Raw genomic sequence first — 16,846 nt, 5'->3', positions numbered from 1 at the left:
GGAAGAAATCATTAGGGCAGAGAACCAGTTGTTAAATTATTTGAATCCCACCTGTGCCCCCTCCCTCTATATATGGTATGTGTGTGTGTGTGAGAGAGAGAGAGAGAGAGAGATCTCGAATGGATGGTGTGTGGATCTTGTGCTACAGTATCTTCACTATGTACCTTGAACATTTGATGATTTGAAGCAATAATGGCTTTATGCACATCACAAGGTTTTAATCCACACGTTAGTGACACTAGGAGTAGAGCTCAACTTGGATGTATTATCAGAATTTGCAAAAGCTCTACAACAGGCCTCATAACTATTCCTTACTGCCATGGACATATACTTTTCTAGATTGATTTCTTCATTTTTGAGATTTAACCTCATGAATCTCATTCTAAACCAGAGATGTCAAACTCTATTTCATTGAGGATGGATGTGGCCAGCTCAATGTCACTTTTATTGGGGGCACCTGTGGTGCCCCCAATGTGGCCTGAGAGCTCTGCCAGCGAAAACAGACTCCCGAGCTCAGTTTTCGGCTACAATGGCCTCCTGCAACTCTCTGCCAGTGAAAACGAAGCTCCAGAGGGCTGCATCTGGCCCTCCCGAGCTCCATTTTCATAGGCTGAGACACCGCAGGCGAGTCCTTCGCTGTTTCCAGGTCGGCCCCACGGACCAAATCTAAGCACCCCACAGGCCGGATCCAGCCCACGGGCCTTGAGTTTGACATTCCCTGTTCTAAATCATTTGAACAGATACTTTTTTAAAGCTCCCTCCTTGGGCTTCTTTGGGACGTGGCATTACAGTTTGCATGGAGACAACAGATCTGATGGGAGAGCCAGCAAAACAAAATTGCAGGCCACGTGCTTAGGCAGGTACCTGGGATGAATCTGCAAAAGGAAGCTGCTATGTGAAGATATTGGAAGGATGCTTTGGCCTGCACCTTCCAAAATTCTCACAACCTTACTTCGCATCACAAACTAGAACTTCTCCAACGCTACAGAAGATGTTAAAAATATCCAAGATTCTCAGTGCTGATCTCTGCTTCAGGAGTGAGCAGCTTTACTGTAGAAGAGCCACAGTTTTGCCCTATCTCAGATTTATACAACTTCCCTCTCTATTGGCTCCCAAAATCCCCTGCATATTACAATATAGAAACCTTTTCCAAGAGGCACAATAACATTTATGGAAAAGAAAAAAATAAACCATGTAATAAAGATAACTATCTCCAAAGTTAATAATGCAACGTAAGACATAGTACAAGGCTTTGGAAGTTTTTTTGAACAGAAAATGCAGCGCCTGAATTACAGCAGGACATAGAGAAGTGGTTTTATCACCACATTTTTTACTGTCAAAATTCACAAACACTTTGAAACATCAGAGTTAAAAAACACCCTACATCAAAAACAAATGCAGAGCCAACCGCAGAAAAGAAAATATTAAGTAAGACTCAAAACAAAATTGACTGTAGCTAGTTTAGCTGGGGAAAAAAAGGAAATGTCTCCATGGGAAACTGTTGAGAGGCTTCAAAACCAGCAGCAGATGCTTTTAACTGAAGGCTTCCAGTTTAGTCAGCTTGCAGTGAAACATTCACAGTCCTGTTCCTTACATTCCTGGGACTCCAAAAAGTTCTCCCGTTTCAAAATATTCCCCTTCCAAATGCAGCACAAGAGATCTCCGCCCTCACTTCTCACCAGTGTGCACATATTCCTCTGCTGCTTTTGAAACAGTGTTCAGATACTGCCAGCTCAAGGCAGCTAAAATCATAATGCAGGAAAAATAGAAGGGTGAATAATGGGTCCGGGAGACCAGGGTACCACTGGGTGAGCTCATGGATTGGACAGTGTTGACGATCTGTTGAGTTTTGGCAGAGGAAGGGTCTGTGCTTGGGACCTTCTGGTAGATCTAGTGAGACAGACAGAAATCATTTAAGATACCATAGCTAAAGAAAGATAATAGAAATCACAGATAAAATTGACTAATCGGTAAGTTAAAAGAAGTATTAACTTCAGCAAGACCTCAGTTGTTGCAAATACAGTCGTTACAAATAACACATTACAGATTGATGGAATGATTCCATGTGGCTTTTCTACTAAAAAGATATTTATGGATTGTTTGACTTTCTGCCAGTTGGTGCCATCTCACAATCTAATTTGTAATACAATATTATATTTGGGCTTTTTAGATCATCATTAGAGCCCCATTTTGTGTTTCCATAGGATGAGCTTGGCATATCTATAATTTTGTTGAAGAGAAGAAAAGGAAATTGCACTACTAGATAAAGAACAATTGTTAAACAAGCCTGTACAACAGGGCTCTGTGAATTTGTGGTACTCTGTAGTTTTTTGCCAAGCCAGAGCTTTTGCTCTGTTTCCATTACACACCCGTGAAACAGTCACTCCCCTCTCTTTCTTACAAACAATTCCCATGAGAAACCAGCAACCCTTTTCCATTCCATTCTTTTTTCTCTTCCGCTCCTTATTAGCTAGTGAAAAATATGAGAAGCCACATCTGGAAGGAAAGGACAGATAGCATGGAGGGGATTCATGGGAGAAAGGACTTCATTATACCAGTTCAGTCCTTTCTGCTCAATGACTTTTCCAAATCCCTTGTGCTCTACATGTTGAAATATTTCACATTTTAGTTTTTCTTTTGAAGGAATTCATAGCAACAAATATATAGAATATATAGATGGTCCTTGCTTAATGACTACTTGTCAGCACTATTCAAACATATAATGGGGCTAAACAAATGGTGGTTCTTAGCCATCCTCATACTTATGTTGGTGGCAGAGTCCCCGCAGCCACATAATTGCCATTTGCAATCTTTGCCAGCTTCTTACAAGCAAAGACAGTGAGGAAGCTGGCAGGAGGTCACAATAATAGCGACATGACTCCTTAATGATCTGCAATGATGTGCTTAATGACGGCAACTGCAAATGCTCAAATTTCCATTTACAACCATGTTGAGTTATTTTCCCCTACCCTAGATTCAGTCTTAGCATGTTTTTGAAGCAAAGCCATCTCCTGGATATCAAAGCCAGATTATCCTAGACTAAATCCAACCTCCGAAGCTTTACATCATACTGTGCAAAATTTGCTCTCCCACTTTACAGAGTTTCAAAGTGAAAAGGCAAATGCTGGTGACTGTCATATATCTGTACAGGAATTCATGCTAACTCAACAATGTTTTCCCACTAAAAGGCATTTACATCAGGAACTGAATATCGAGGCTCTCCCAACTCACCTCTTCCATATATTGGTACATGATGGTTTTGACAGCGTGTATGTTAGTAGCATCCATCATCAATGTGACTGCTTGTCCTTTTCGAATCTTCACCACACCTTTGAAGATCTGTTGGTTGTTGTAGGCGGCTGCCAAGGTGGCTATAGCCATCACCTGGGCAGGAAAGAGGAGATAAAGGCCTTATGATCAAGCGCAGCAGGTGTTCATGCAGTTGTGCACAACCAGACTCCAAAGAAAAACACAGAGCTATTTTTTAAAAAAGGAGATTGTTATTTATGAAGATTAATATGCTGATTAAAGGCTTGATTATTTTATGAAATAATCTAGAAAGTCACATATGTGAGAAGGGCAGCTATATAAATGTGGTAAGTTTTTTCCCTTCTGTCCAGTTGTGTCCAATTGTTGAAGATTGCCTGGACAAGTCCCTGTAATTTTCTTGGCAAAGTTTTTCAGAAGTGGTTTGCCATTGCCTCCTTCCTGGGGCTGAGAGAAAATGACTGGTCCAAGATCATCCAGCTGGCTTTGTGCCTAAGGTGGGAGTAGAACTCAGTCTCCTGATTTCTAGTCTGATACCTTAACCATTACAACAAACTGGCTCTCTATATACATACATATATACATACATACATACATACATACATACATACATACATACATACATACATACATACACACACCCAATAGCTATGGCCAAAGAACAGTGAATGAATAATATAATGTTCAACACTACCACCTACAGAAAGGAGTGCTATGTTCCTGGACAGATTCCTTAGGGCCTACATGGACATCATCATCAAGTGTCTCAAGAGGAATGCACCTTCTTACAAGAAGTCTTATATTTAATCTTGTTTTGATAAAACTTCCTAAGTAAGGCAAAACCAAGCATTTTTCTTCACGTTGGAGGAGTCTAGCCACTTTTTTAGCAAGTTACATGAATCAAGTGTTACATTATACCATAAGTACATTTAGGCCTAAAAGGTTTTATACACACAGCAGCTATTTTTAGTTATCTTTACAAGGGTAATCCAAGCAATAGTGAAAAGCAGAAAAGATAATCTACAAGTGCCATACAAAAACATATACACAATGACTTTTTCCATCCTTTTTCATTTTTTAAAGACTCAGTATGACAAATGAATAACCCAATAGTTTTTTTGTCATACCGCTATGACAATGGGTACCCATCACATGATGAATGTCATCAGGGGTGGGTTCTACTTACCTTTACTACCGGTTCGCAACAGGAGCGTCCACACTTCTGCGCATGCGCAGATCACCCGTGATGACATTGTGGCGGGTGGACAAAGCCTCCTGCTGGTTTTACTACCGGTTCTATAGAACCGGATCGAACCAGGGGCAACCCACCATTGAATGTCATGTTATCCATGTCTATTTTAAAATAGCCTAATTAATCTTCTAATCCAGTGATGAACAAGTTCATTATCTACTTCATGTATGCTTATCAGAGTTAAAACTGATTATTTACTGCCTTTTTCCAGGATATTTTCTAGTCTACAACCCTAACCTTTCTAGCAATCTCTCAACCAAAATACATTAAGTTTGAAGTTCAAAGCTTTTTAAGATCTTCCAGGTTAGGCTTGATCAGGCATTCTAGGAGGGATTGTTGACTGGGGCTCACTCATTTGAAAATCAGATCAGTCCCCCTTTTTATTGATGATCCAGAAGATGGTTAAGACAGAGTTCTTCCAAAAGGCATTTAGTAATTAACTTTGCTATTACTCCTACTCCTAATTATTATTTTATTTACTGTGAATGTTTTAACTGAGTTTTTGAACTATGGTTGCTTTGTTAATTGCAAACTTCCAGGAATCCTTGATAGATTTGGCAGGATGTAAATGTAATAAGTACACAAAAGTAAAAAGGCAACTCAATTTACCTGTGGAATAGCACAGAAATTGAACACACTTTGATTCTTCAAGCGGGACAAATATGTCAAGACATCAGGAACATGATGTAAGGCGTTGGTAATGAGCTCATTCAAACACTGGACGGCTTTGTCAATGTTCTCTGGTTTAGCCAGATCTGACAGCTTCTTCACATACTTGCTCCAAACCTAGGAACACCAAGAGGTCAAGGTTGTTGAGGCCACTTTTGCAGAATTTCAAAATTACTGAGCAGCTGAGATTTGCTGGTTTTCTCACATTAGTTTTGCAAGGATTACACTTAGCCAACATGTCTTGTCTTTTTTTTTTTTAATTGAAAAAGTTTTACAATTACATTTTCTCCCCAGTTCCCCCCCCCAACCCTCCCCTGGCCTCCCTAACCCTCCCTAACCCCCCCCCAACCCACCCCTCCCCCCGGACTTCCACAAAATATAATCCAAATCAAAATCCCTTTTATAAAACTTGAACCCCTCCACCCCCTCTTTATTTTTCACATCTTCACAAAATTCAATTATTCTATCTCTATATAATACTTTCAGTTAAAAGCTATCTGATATTTCCTAGTTTGATATTTATTCTGCACATAATCTATCCACTTTTTCCACTCCCATACATAAGTCTCTTGTGAGCGATCTTTTAAGTATGCTGAAATCTTCGCCATCTCTGCAAAACTGGCCATCTTCAAAGTCCATTCATCAATAGTAGGCATAGCTTCATTTTTCCAATATTGACCTATCAGTAATCTCGCTGCAGTTATCATATACAATATCAACTTTGTTTCACCCAATGTAAAACCCTTAACTATACCCAATAAAAACAATTGTGGAGAAAACTGAATTTTTTTCTTCAAAACATTCTGCATAACCCACCAAATTTTTATCCAAAAAGCCTTCACTTTCTTACAAGTGATAATATGTGGCATCTAGGCAATCACATCTCCAACATTTTGGTTGAACATTAGGGTACATGCACGACAATTTCTTAGGGTCTAAATGCCATCTATAAAACATTTTGTAAAAATTTTCCCTCAAATTCTGCGACTGTGTAAATTTAACATTCTGAACCCATATTTTTTCCCATGTTTCCAACATCACTGGTTCTGCAAAATTTTGTGCCCATTTTATCATGCAATCTTTAACCAATTCAGTTTCTGAATCCCTTTCTAACAAAACAGCCAACATGTCTTGTCTTGAAGGCTATTTCAGCAAATCACCGATGCCTCCAACTAGCAATGAAGATTTCCAACAATGTCCCATCATTATGTAAAGTACAAGATTAGATCATAGCAACACAAAATCATCCTTGTCATGTCTAATTAGCTATTCCACCCAATTAAGCTCAAAATGCTATGCTTAATCCAAGAGCAAAATTATCGAATCTTTTGTTTACCCTCTATAGCTTACATGCTCTAAATCAGGGATCCCCAATCTCCAGTCTGTTGGGAACCTGGGCAAGTGCACGAAGCTGCATTTGTGCAAGTGACGTGTATGCATGCAAATCATCCCCTTTCCCCACCCACCCCTGCCACTGTTGTTCACAGAGCCTGAAAGGTTGGGGACCGCTGCTCTAAGTCAATATTTCACAATTTCTTCAACTTTGAAATGTATGGATTTCAACACTCCAGCTGACTGGGAAATTCTGGAAGTTGAAATCTACACTTCTTAAAGTTGCTGAGACTGAGAAACACTGTTCCAAGTTGTCATCTTCCCACGGTAACTGAACAATCAGTAAGCAGTCCTTTCTTTATATTTTAAAATAAGAATGCCAATTCATATTTCTCCCCACTTGTTTCCATATGACAGACTGCTCATTATTTTTCTTCCCTACTTTGATTTTAAAATATAGATAGTCCTCAACTTCTGACTACAATTGGGATCGGAATCTTGATCACAAAGCAGCTGTTCAGCAAGATGTTCAAGTGACCACGTGGCTCAGCAACTGCAATCTTGACTCTTCCTGTCATGGTCATTAAGTGATTGCATGGGGGTGCCTCAGAGGCTGCAAGAAGCTCTGGGAGGCTCATAAAAATTTGGCTGGTGCATAGAAATTTGCCATGAGCCAGAAGGCCTTGACTGGCCACAAGGTTCACTGTTGCATGGAAACCTACCAGGGGCTTGGAAGCGTAGGCCTTCTTCCCACCCCACTACATGTGGGAAATCTTGTTCACTAGCTTTCTAGTTATCCCTCTCATTGATTGAACCCAGGTGTGTGTGTGTGGTGGGGGGGGGGACAGCCATGGGGAACAGGGAGAAGCAACCACTAGGAAGGCAAAGACTCTAGGACCAAGGCATCTTAGCAAGCCCTGGTAGCCCAGTTGAAATGGCAGAGATGAGGGGGAGAAATAGGTGTGCGTGTGTGGGGGTGGAATTACAGCACCCTTAGTCATAAGGGTGGGTGTGTTGCCAAGTGCCCAAATTTTTATAAAGTGACTTCAGGGATGTTGCAATGGCCGTATCTTCAGGCAGATGCCATAATTCTCTTCATTCAGCACCATTGTAATTTAGTCAGTCACTAAACAAATAGTCATAAGTCAAGGACCATCTAAATTAGTAGCTATTCTGGGAGGTATTAGGAGACTACTATGATCAATCACTGAGTTTTCACAAAGTGGCTGCTAGAACAGCTTCTGAAAAAGGTTACTCTGACCCTCTGACCGTTAGAGAAGGCTCTATGATCTATCAGACTGTCAAAGCAGCAGTCGGTATGCCCATCTCAAGGACTATAGTACACAAGCCTATTAGCAGCCATAATTTAGCAACAAAAACAGCAGTAACAATAGTTATAAAGAGAGACAGAAGATATTTCCCTGCTGCAAATAGCAGTAGGGAAGCATTAGCTCTGATTGCAAGAGACAGAATTCAATTTTACTCCACCAATCTTAGGGACAATGGGAACACTTTAGATGTGAATGAGACCACTTTATGTGTAGATATATGCAGCCTCAAATCCACAAGCTATCACTGCATAGGATCCCTGGGCAGAAAAATTGCCCACATATTCTACATCAATTAAACAGCATAAATCAGGATGGAACTAACAGTTTTTGCATGCTGTACACATTCATACCATTGAGTTAAAAGTAATCTTCCTCACATCTATCATGCTTTTTTCTTTTACCTCTTTGGGCCAGAATTCTCTGCCATCAAGTTGATCCTCCAGATAGTCCCTAATGATGTTGGTTTTCTGCAGAAAGAGTCCCATGGAGTTGGCTAGTTCTAAGTCGTGGCCAACAACAGGATCTTCTAATTCTGAGGCAGAGAAGAGCTGGGAGAGGCCAATCCCCACCAGGCCAGCAGCATAGTGGCAATACTGTAGGTTGGAACATTCAGAGCTTTATTAAGATGTTTTTAAAAATCTAATTCAGTCCATAAAAGCTGCAGCTGCCAAAGTTTACAATTTCACTGTTTGCAATGTAAACTGCTGGGAACATTCGTATAGCCACCATTACAAATGGTGTTGTTTTAGAGTGAGTTTAAGAGCCAAAAGTTCAGCCTTTAAAACCCCAGAACCTTGCCAATATAATTTTTAGGGCTGTTTGCTTTAAGAGGATGAGGTCATATGTCACTCAAAGTCTGCAACAGATCTTGAATGATGAAAGTTATTTATGCCAGCTTTATGGTAATGAGTGAACTAAATCCACATTGAAGACCAACTCCACTTCCAAGACACCTAAACTGCAGGGATCATCTCCTTTGATCTAAAGAAACATCCCCCAACATCAGTCTGAGTACCACTTTTCCCTTGTCCTATAGAAGCTATTCACTTTTATTGTTTCTCCTTAAATATTCTGAACTGTACATAAAAAACCTCACTGAATAGAATACTTTGATGGTCTCTGTATTGTAAGATTAATGGTTATAGCTAACATACAGGTCTGCTAGGAGAATTCATACTCCCCCTCCCAACTCACTCACCTTGTCCCACTCTTTGTTAGAATTCACCTTCTTTTCCAAAAACTCTGCCATACCAATACCCATCTTGTGACAAATGTCAGCAATCACATCTTGATAGACTTTTGCCAAATTTCGGAACTCCAGGGAAATCTAAAGGCAAGAAAAGAAATTGGATCATAAAAAATTATACATGTGTCTCTTCCTGCCCCCCCCCTAAAAAAAACCTGAATTGATAAGGAGTTCAAAAATGCTAGCTCGTTTTAGGTTCCATGCATGTAAAGTTAAAAACATTTCAGCAGTCCTTTAATCTTGAATTTACAACAATCATATATATTTCCTCTGAGCAATACAGGAAATATCCTTAGAAAAAAGATGCTTGGGCAAGTTACAGTATTTCTATCCAGGACAACCAAAATCAATGCACTCAAATTTAAAGCAGATCATACTACTTCCAAAGAAATAATGGCAAAATGATTTTTCTTACTTATATAATTAGTTCTGCAAACTTCATTAGCAAGGATACATAACTATTTGAAAGCTATTCCTTAATTGTTGCTGCTTCCTTTCCCCTTGAGCGCAACAGCTACAAAAGGCTCCAATTATTTAAAAAGAATACTTGTTTTGGAAATTAAATCAGTGTCAGAGTTTAATTTACACAGATTACATTACATACCATGTTTTTGGCACTGTGCCTTGAAAGTAAGTAACTGGCAGCATCAGACTAAAAACCCATCCAGTGACCAGCCACAGATATTCAGGAAGCTCCTAAGTATAAACATGTACTTCAACTGTTTCCTCCTAGCAGTTGTTATTTAACATTTACCTGGGATTCTGAGGCTGGCAATAACCATTAGACCAAGGGTGTTAAAACTCATGGCCCACGGGCGTGATGCTGGCACGCCCACGTCCGGTTTAGAGAAGGGGAAAAAGTCGCAATACGTCACGTGACGATGCCATCACAATGCGAGTTTGACAACCTTGCATTAGACTAAAACCAGTGCTAGCTCAATTCTTCATCAATTTATCCTATTTACTTATAAACCGATAATCCTACTACAGCAATGGTATAAATATCCATCTAAATCCTGTGATGAAATATCTCTCTCTTGTGAATTCTTATGGATAATTTTTTTTTAAAGAATTTAAGATTTTTTAAAATGATTTTTCAGGCATCATAGTAATGATAACACAGAAATATACAGACATATTTTGGGAAAAACCTTAAGTTTAATTTGTATTGTGCCTATCCAAAGGTTTGTTTTGTTGTTTTCTACCAAAATTTGGCTTGAAATGAAAAGGAAGCACATGTAATTTGCCATAAAATTTCTCAGCAGAATCCTAAGCAATCCTGATAGCCACCAAAAAAACTATCTGGGAGGCCACTTACTTACTCAGATTGTTAACTCTGCTCCACATTAATGTGAAAATACATCCACAATGCATGTGAACTCAAAGGAAAAACTTATTAAATGTACTCAGTTATGTATGCGAAGGGTCTGCACCAGTGCCAACACATCTAACAGAGTACCATGAAATGCAAATGTACATATAAAGGCAACTATGTAGTGGACAGTTCTGATTTCATTTTTTCTGAAAGGGCACCTCTAAAGTTCCAGGACAGGGAACTTTCACATTTCCAAACAGATGCTAATATATCTGATTTTACTAAAGTCAGGGGGAAAAGAGCTTTAGAACAGGGATATTTTAACTGCATAAATGCATGAGAGGCACCACTCACGGTTGGAAAGTCTTCCAGCACTTGTCTGTCCTTCTCTCTGCTGTCCATAAATTTCCAGTCTGGCTGATATAAGTAGGAGTGAAAATTGTGTAAGATGGGGACCTTATCTTCAAGACCGATAGTCATGTCATCTTCTATAGTATCCAGAGCTCGGAGAACCAAATATAAGATGCACACTGCATGGCTACAGAGAAAAGGAAAAGGATTGTTTGTGACTTAGATGCCAGAGGAAAGAGAAAAATAATTTGTCCTGTTCAACTTTAATCAGTATAAAACTCCATGTCTCATTTGTTAGAAGAAAAAAAGCACAACATACTTGTACGGAATATCAGGATCAATTCCCACTTAAGTCTGATGCAATTCAAAACAACTGCATTCAGTTTAAAGCCATACATTGAGCATTTAACCTGAAGCAACAGAACAGTTTGTGATGATGTTATTGTTAGTTGTGAAAATAACCGTTTGTGATAGCTGAATCTTATTTTTCCAGGCACCCACAAAGGATTAATAGTAAGCATATGTTCTTCCAAGTCAAAGTACCAGGTACGAAGGAAAACAAAGAAACAACCTGCTAGGATTTGGCTCTGATCCAATTAACTGTTGACTTCAGCTAGCAAACCCGGGGATGTCCCAAAATTCTAAAAGGCTTTTCTTCTTATGTGTAGGATTAAGAGATAATAAACTAATTTATTTTACAGCCTATGGTAGTGGGGAAGCTTAAAGTCAATGGATAATAACTGCAGCCACAGCTAACTTTCAGTGGATGCATATAACTTATGTTTCTGACTTCTATCCTAGGCAAGCGCTCTAGCGTCTCCCGTTGAAGCTAAGCCAACACCAGTCAGCAAAAACAAAGCTGGTGCAAATCTGCAGAGTCTGATCTTGTAAAAAGTAGAGTAATCAGCAGCCCTTCCCTATCACAGTTGAAACTTTTCAAGTCGTTTTCAAAACTGCAACTGGATTCGTTTTCCTCCTCCTCCTCAGCCGGGAATTAGAAGTGATGAAGATCCTCAGTATCAGATTGGCGAATATTGCCCAAAATTTCCCAAAGTCATTCCGTTATTCCCTTTTCCCAGCAAGGAAATAAGAATCACCACCACCCAAAAAAAAAAACCCCAACTACTCACCGCAACTCCCCATCCAGAGCTTGGATGACGGCGGCGAAGCTGCGGCTGGTTTGGTTCAAGTACTTGTAACACACCCGGAGGCTGTCGCTGAGCGAGTCCTGCAAAAGGAGCAGAGGCGGAGGGGCCGCCTGAGCGATCAGAAAGCGAGGCCGCGAGCGTTGCGGGAGACTGGGGGTGCCGCCGCAGGTGCGCAACCGGCCACCGCCAGTCAGGCAGGAACTCGACCCGCCGCCGCCTGCACGCGGTGGAGAAAAGGCCAAAGTGCGCTTGAAAAGGGACGTCGCGGCCTTGGAGCTGCAGCTGGCCATGGAAAAGGCATACAAGGCCGGAGAGGCACACGGCTAGCGGGCCGCCCCCTTACGCCCCTCGCAGGGCCGCTCGAGCCTGGGGGCTACGGAGCATCGAAGTGGTTCCGGGGCGCCCCGAAGCGAGACACGCCCACCGCGCGCGCCCCCCCATTTCAGATTCGGAATGTTTGTTTTTTTCTCCGAGCGCACAGGCCCCGCCCACCAGGCAGGGCGAAGGGGGAAGGGCCGCGAAATATCTGCATGGAGCGGGGCCGCCTTCCAGGCCGCGGGAGCGAATGCTGTTATCGGCACATCGGGAGGGGAGGCTCGAAGCGCGCTTTTGCCCAACCCTTCTTTCGGGGCAAATCAAAATCCCGCTAAATTCAAAGAGCCTCCACGTCGGGGAAACAAAGCTTGCCTCCTGCCGAGTTCGCATCACGTATAGGCTAATTTAATACCGCAATATTTTTTTTTATTGAATAAACCAACCAGCAATCATAAATCATGGTTTGCAAACCACAATGCCAGCCCTTATGATGAATACTGGAATTCCACATCATGTTACCTAAACCATCATATGCTTTGTTCGCAGTACTCGGTGTGGGGTGTTTGAAGTTAGCCGTTGATGGCCTTTCCAGCCATGAATTGAAACAAACCTATCTAAGCAGTGTTTGTGAACTGATCAGCAAGCCTATGGCAGAGCTATGGTCCTTCAAGAATTGCTTGTAAAGGTGAAAACTAGGGCATGCAAGGAATAATTGAAAAGGCTGCCATGTGCAAGCTGTTTTCTGTTGAAACTGACAACAGAATAAAATGCAATGTGTTGAAATTAAAGTATATTACCACTGACTTTGGGAGAAATTTCAGAACACTTAACGGATAAGTCATGGAATGAAGCTACCTGAAGCAGTGATAGTCTCTCCTCTCCCTTGATGGAAATTTTCAAATTGGGTCTGGATAGTCACTTAATGGGATAGCTCAGTAGATCCCTATACTGAACAGAATTGTACTAAAAGGCCTATTGTTCCCAACTCATTCACTCCATGATTTTATGCTAGCACCCAAGCACTCACTGGGTCCCCTAATCCAAGTAGTGCTGACTCAAGGGGTTCCTGTAACATGTTTAACAAAGGCAAGCAAATGCATTTCTACAACACATTAAGCATGGTTAACCTTGACCAGCAAACTGTAGATTAAGTAACTCAAAAACTAATAAGAAGTGCACTGTAGGAACATGGCTTTGAAGTGAACATTCTATTTTTATCTTCCTACTTCCTTGGCCACTTTTTTCTAGCAGCAGTATAGTTGCTGAATCTGAAAACAAACAAAACCACTAACTTTCCTACAATACTGTGGCAGAAGAGAATATTTGTAGCTCAGGGTTGAACTATGGTGTCTTTGGTGGTCTCTGAGGTTGATTGTTTTTTGCAGGCGTTTCATTACTCAAACTAGGCAACATTATCAGTTTCTGGGCAACTATAAATGGCATAAATTGTCATCCACAGAACCTATAATGTATGCTAAAATTGAATTGCAAATCTAAAGTGTCTTATTGTTTTGGCTTCCCCAATCATCTGGGAAGGAAAATTCAGTAAACATCCATCCTCTAATTTTCTGTAATGTGTCATTTCCTTAGATCTAATTAGAGAAACATAATAGACCAAAACAACAGCAATCATCTCTAATAGAGATTTAATCAACTTTCATTTTAAAAACTACATTTATTTCTTCTTCTGAATATTATTGGGTACTTAACCAGTGCTTTAATCAGAGGCATGAATGAATTGAACAAGAAGAATTAGATCTCATTTTCTTCTATGACTTTTATTCTTGCTTTCCTTTAGCTACTTTTTTTAAGCAAAAATAAAAATTACATTGGGAACCCAGCTTCACATAATTCTTAATGAAAGCAGATACACACACATACCCACACACACACACTCCACACAAGGATAAACAAAGTTGTCTAATATTTGTTTCCTATAAAATGTTTTGAAAGACATTGACAAGCAAATGAACTTTTGATAAGAACAATTCAAGAGTGCTAAAAGCTAATCACCTAATAAATAATGAATGCTATCAATATTTTATGGCAAAATTTTCACACATTTTATTTCCTTATTTATAAAAGTATAAACAGATGACATTGTATATACCTTGTTGCAGGTAATGATGTGTTTATATGTTCATTTCAGTGATTCTATTTTAGAAAAATTATTTATAATAAAATGTATCCTCTAAACACATCTAAAATAATATTCCAAGTCAGTGTATTCATATACTGAAAGCATTTTCATCATCTCATTTCCTCCAGTATTATTTAATATTTATGAAGAGTAATGACCCTGCTATGGAATTATTTTAATAAGATATATTTTAATAAGATATATATTATAAAGCAATGGTTGCATGAGAGCGGAGGGACTCTTTCCCTTCTCATGCAACCATTGCTTTATAATCCATTATCATTCTGCATTATTTTTTTTCTCCAGTTGCCTTATCCATTAAAAAAAAGAAAGCCTCTTGATCTTGTGCCTCAACAGAAAACAAAGAATAAAAAATAATAACCACCAAAGGAATAAAATATGTAGTAAAAAGCCCCACTCACTTGATCCATCTTGGGCATCACTGTCTTGTATCCACCCATTTTAAATTTCACCAGATTGTAGATCTCCTCTGGGTAACCCAACCATCTCTTTAGCAGCTCCATTGACTTTCTGCGTTGACCTGGCAAGGCAGGGATAGTGTTGCTGTTGAAGAAAGACTTTCAAGAGCAGAAGATTCCTTCTCTCCTTCTCTTGCCCCCCCCTTTTTTTTTCTAACTGCGCCACCTGCCTTTTGCTTTTCCAATAATTCCTACCCCTCGTCCCCACTTCTAATTTCTGACGTCACCGTCCCCCCTCAATTTTTTTTCTCTCTCTCTCTCATTTGGCTGCTCCTGTTTTTCTTTTCCCCCGTTAGGGGTTTCCACAAGCGAGGTAATCCCTCCCCTCCTCCCTCCGCTACAAGCCACCTGCAATTCTATTCCACTTCTCCGGTGGGGACGCTTCAACCCAAAGGCATCTTCCGACCCACACCGGTTGCGGTATGTTGCCTGTCTGCTTGCGTTAGTCCCCTAGCAGCAACCAATCAGCAGGCAGCGCCCCCGATTCGATAGGTTGATAGGATGCTCGGTAGCCGCGCGGTCCTCGCACCAGGAAGACGGCAGCCAATGACACCATTTCGGGCTGGTGTGACGATCCGTCGCTTTCTCTTGGTTGGTCAGTGCTCGGCCATAGGCAGCCTAAAAAAAAATATGGCAGGATTGATTTCGAAGTCGCCGGGTTTCTTAAAGGAGCCGGACGATGTTTTTCTTTTGTGCACGGAAGTTCTTAAGACATGTCGGCATCCTACGAATCCGGTTTGGTTACTGCTGTTGTAGTAATAGCGGTGATTACTCAAGGCGGTAAAGATAAATCTCAAGGTTTTTGCAGTCCAGATTTACATACTACGTGGAACAAGAATTTCCAGATATACAAGGAACCTTCAGTAGAGGCAGGACCCCAGAGTTCATATTGCAAACATCAGATGGAAAATCAAATAAGCAAGGTCATGCCACAAAGGTGTGGGGTTTTTTTCTTCCCCTGTATCGTTTTTCTTTGTGGAAAGACCTCAAAATGTGGATGTATAGCCACTTCATCTGTCTACTGAAGAATTTGCATAATGGGCAGAAAGAAGTCGCAGAATGGAATCTGGAGCAATTAAGTGGTCCAACATTAGGCTAAGATTGATTATGTGCCATCAGGTCACTTTAGACTCCTAGCAACTGCCTAGATTTTCTCTATGATGAAAGATTGATTGCCGCCACTTCATTTATTACAAGTGGAATATATAATGAGAAACGTTAGACTAGAAGAATGGAAATTACAATTAAAATTACTGGGAAAAATAGCAATCACCACAAATGTTCTGAAGACACTTTGACGAAAGGAAAACTTACAAATAGATTAGAACATTGTAAGTATGCTAAGGAAATGCAAAAACTGGCTTGCTCTGCTCCATATTCAAATAATTCCTGTGTTAAAAGGCAATACCAATCCAATGCAAGTAGATGAAAAAGTTAAAATACCATCAGACTCTTATAGTTTCTGGAATTAGCTATTGGATAAATACTGAAAAAAAAATCCATGGGAGTAAATTCTATTGAATTCAATGACAGAAATCTCACTCAGCCATTTGTTTTAACCAAGGCTTGTTATTCAATTATCAGTTACCATTAATTATTTATAAACATGCAGTGTTATGATTTAGCATAAAATAAACCCATCTACCCATCCATACCCTTATTTGTAAATTTGCTACTTGAGGTCCCCAATTTGGTATCCTCCAGATCATTTTGCCTATAATTTTCAGCAAGCTTGGTGTTTGAGGATGATAGTGTTCATGAAAACAACTGAAGGAATCCAGATTTTGGCAGATGCTGTTTTGACACTCTTCCCATGACCAGAATGATGGACTCACTCTCACGTACAAGCAGTCTCAGCCATTGATCGACTTTTTTTAAAAAAAAGTAATTGAAATTTAATATACTTTATTACTTGGCAATTTGCTGTCTATTTATTTTACAAACATTGCTTAGCTGTTGTTTTTTTGCCATGGTTACCGTTGCTTATAGGTACTTGATTTC

The 16,846-nt window shown here is 40.1% G+C and overlaps 1 protein-coding gene across 2 annotated transcripts; it reads right to left on the bottom strand.

Moving 5' to 3' along the window:
* Positions 1-1,243: 1,243 nt before the first annotated feature.
* FDFT1 (farnesyl-diphosphate farnesyltransferase 1) lies at positions 1,244-14,939 on the bottom strand. Of its 2 annotated transcripts, XM_070947422.1 has the most exons (8): positions 14,789-14,939; positions 11,894-11,991; positions 10,767-10,950; positions 9,050-9,178; positions 8,253-8,444; positions 5,129-5,305; positions 3,232-3,384; positions 1,244-1,890 (listed from the first exon to the last, which is right to left on the bottom strand). In XM_070947422.1, the coding sequence occupies exons 1-8, from the start codon at positions 14,888-14,890 to the stop codon at positions 1,669-1,671; spliced, it is 1,257 nt and encodes a 418-aa protein (XP_070803523.1). In that variant the 5' UTR covers positions 14,891-14,939; the 3' UTR covers positions 1,244-1,668. The 2 variants fall into 2 exon arrangements, with proteins under 2 accessions (XP_070803523.1, XP_070803515.1); XM_070947414.1 differs by lacking the exon at positions 14,789-14,939 and having other exon boundaries at positions 11,894-12,351.
* Between the last annotated feature and the right edge of the window lie 1,907 nt (positions 14,940-16,846).

The sequence above is a fragment of the Pituophis catenifer genome, unplaced genomic scaffold (assembly GCF_029215685.1).
Source record: "Pituophis catenifer annectens isolate HBS135680 unplaced genomic scaffold, rPitCat1.0.hap2 SCAF_1, whole genome shotgun sequence".
NCBI lineage: Eukaryota > Metazoa > Chordata > Lepidosauria > Squamata > Colubridae > Pituophis > Pituophis catenifer.
This window is presented reverse-complemented; position numbering and strand designations above follow the sequence as displayed.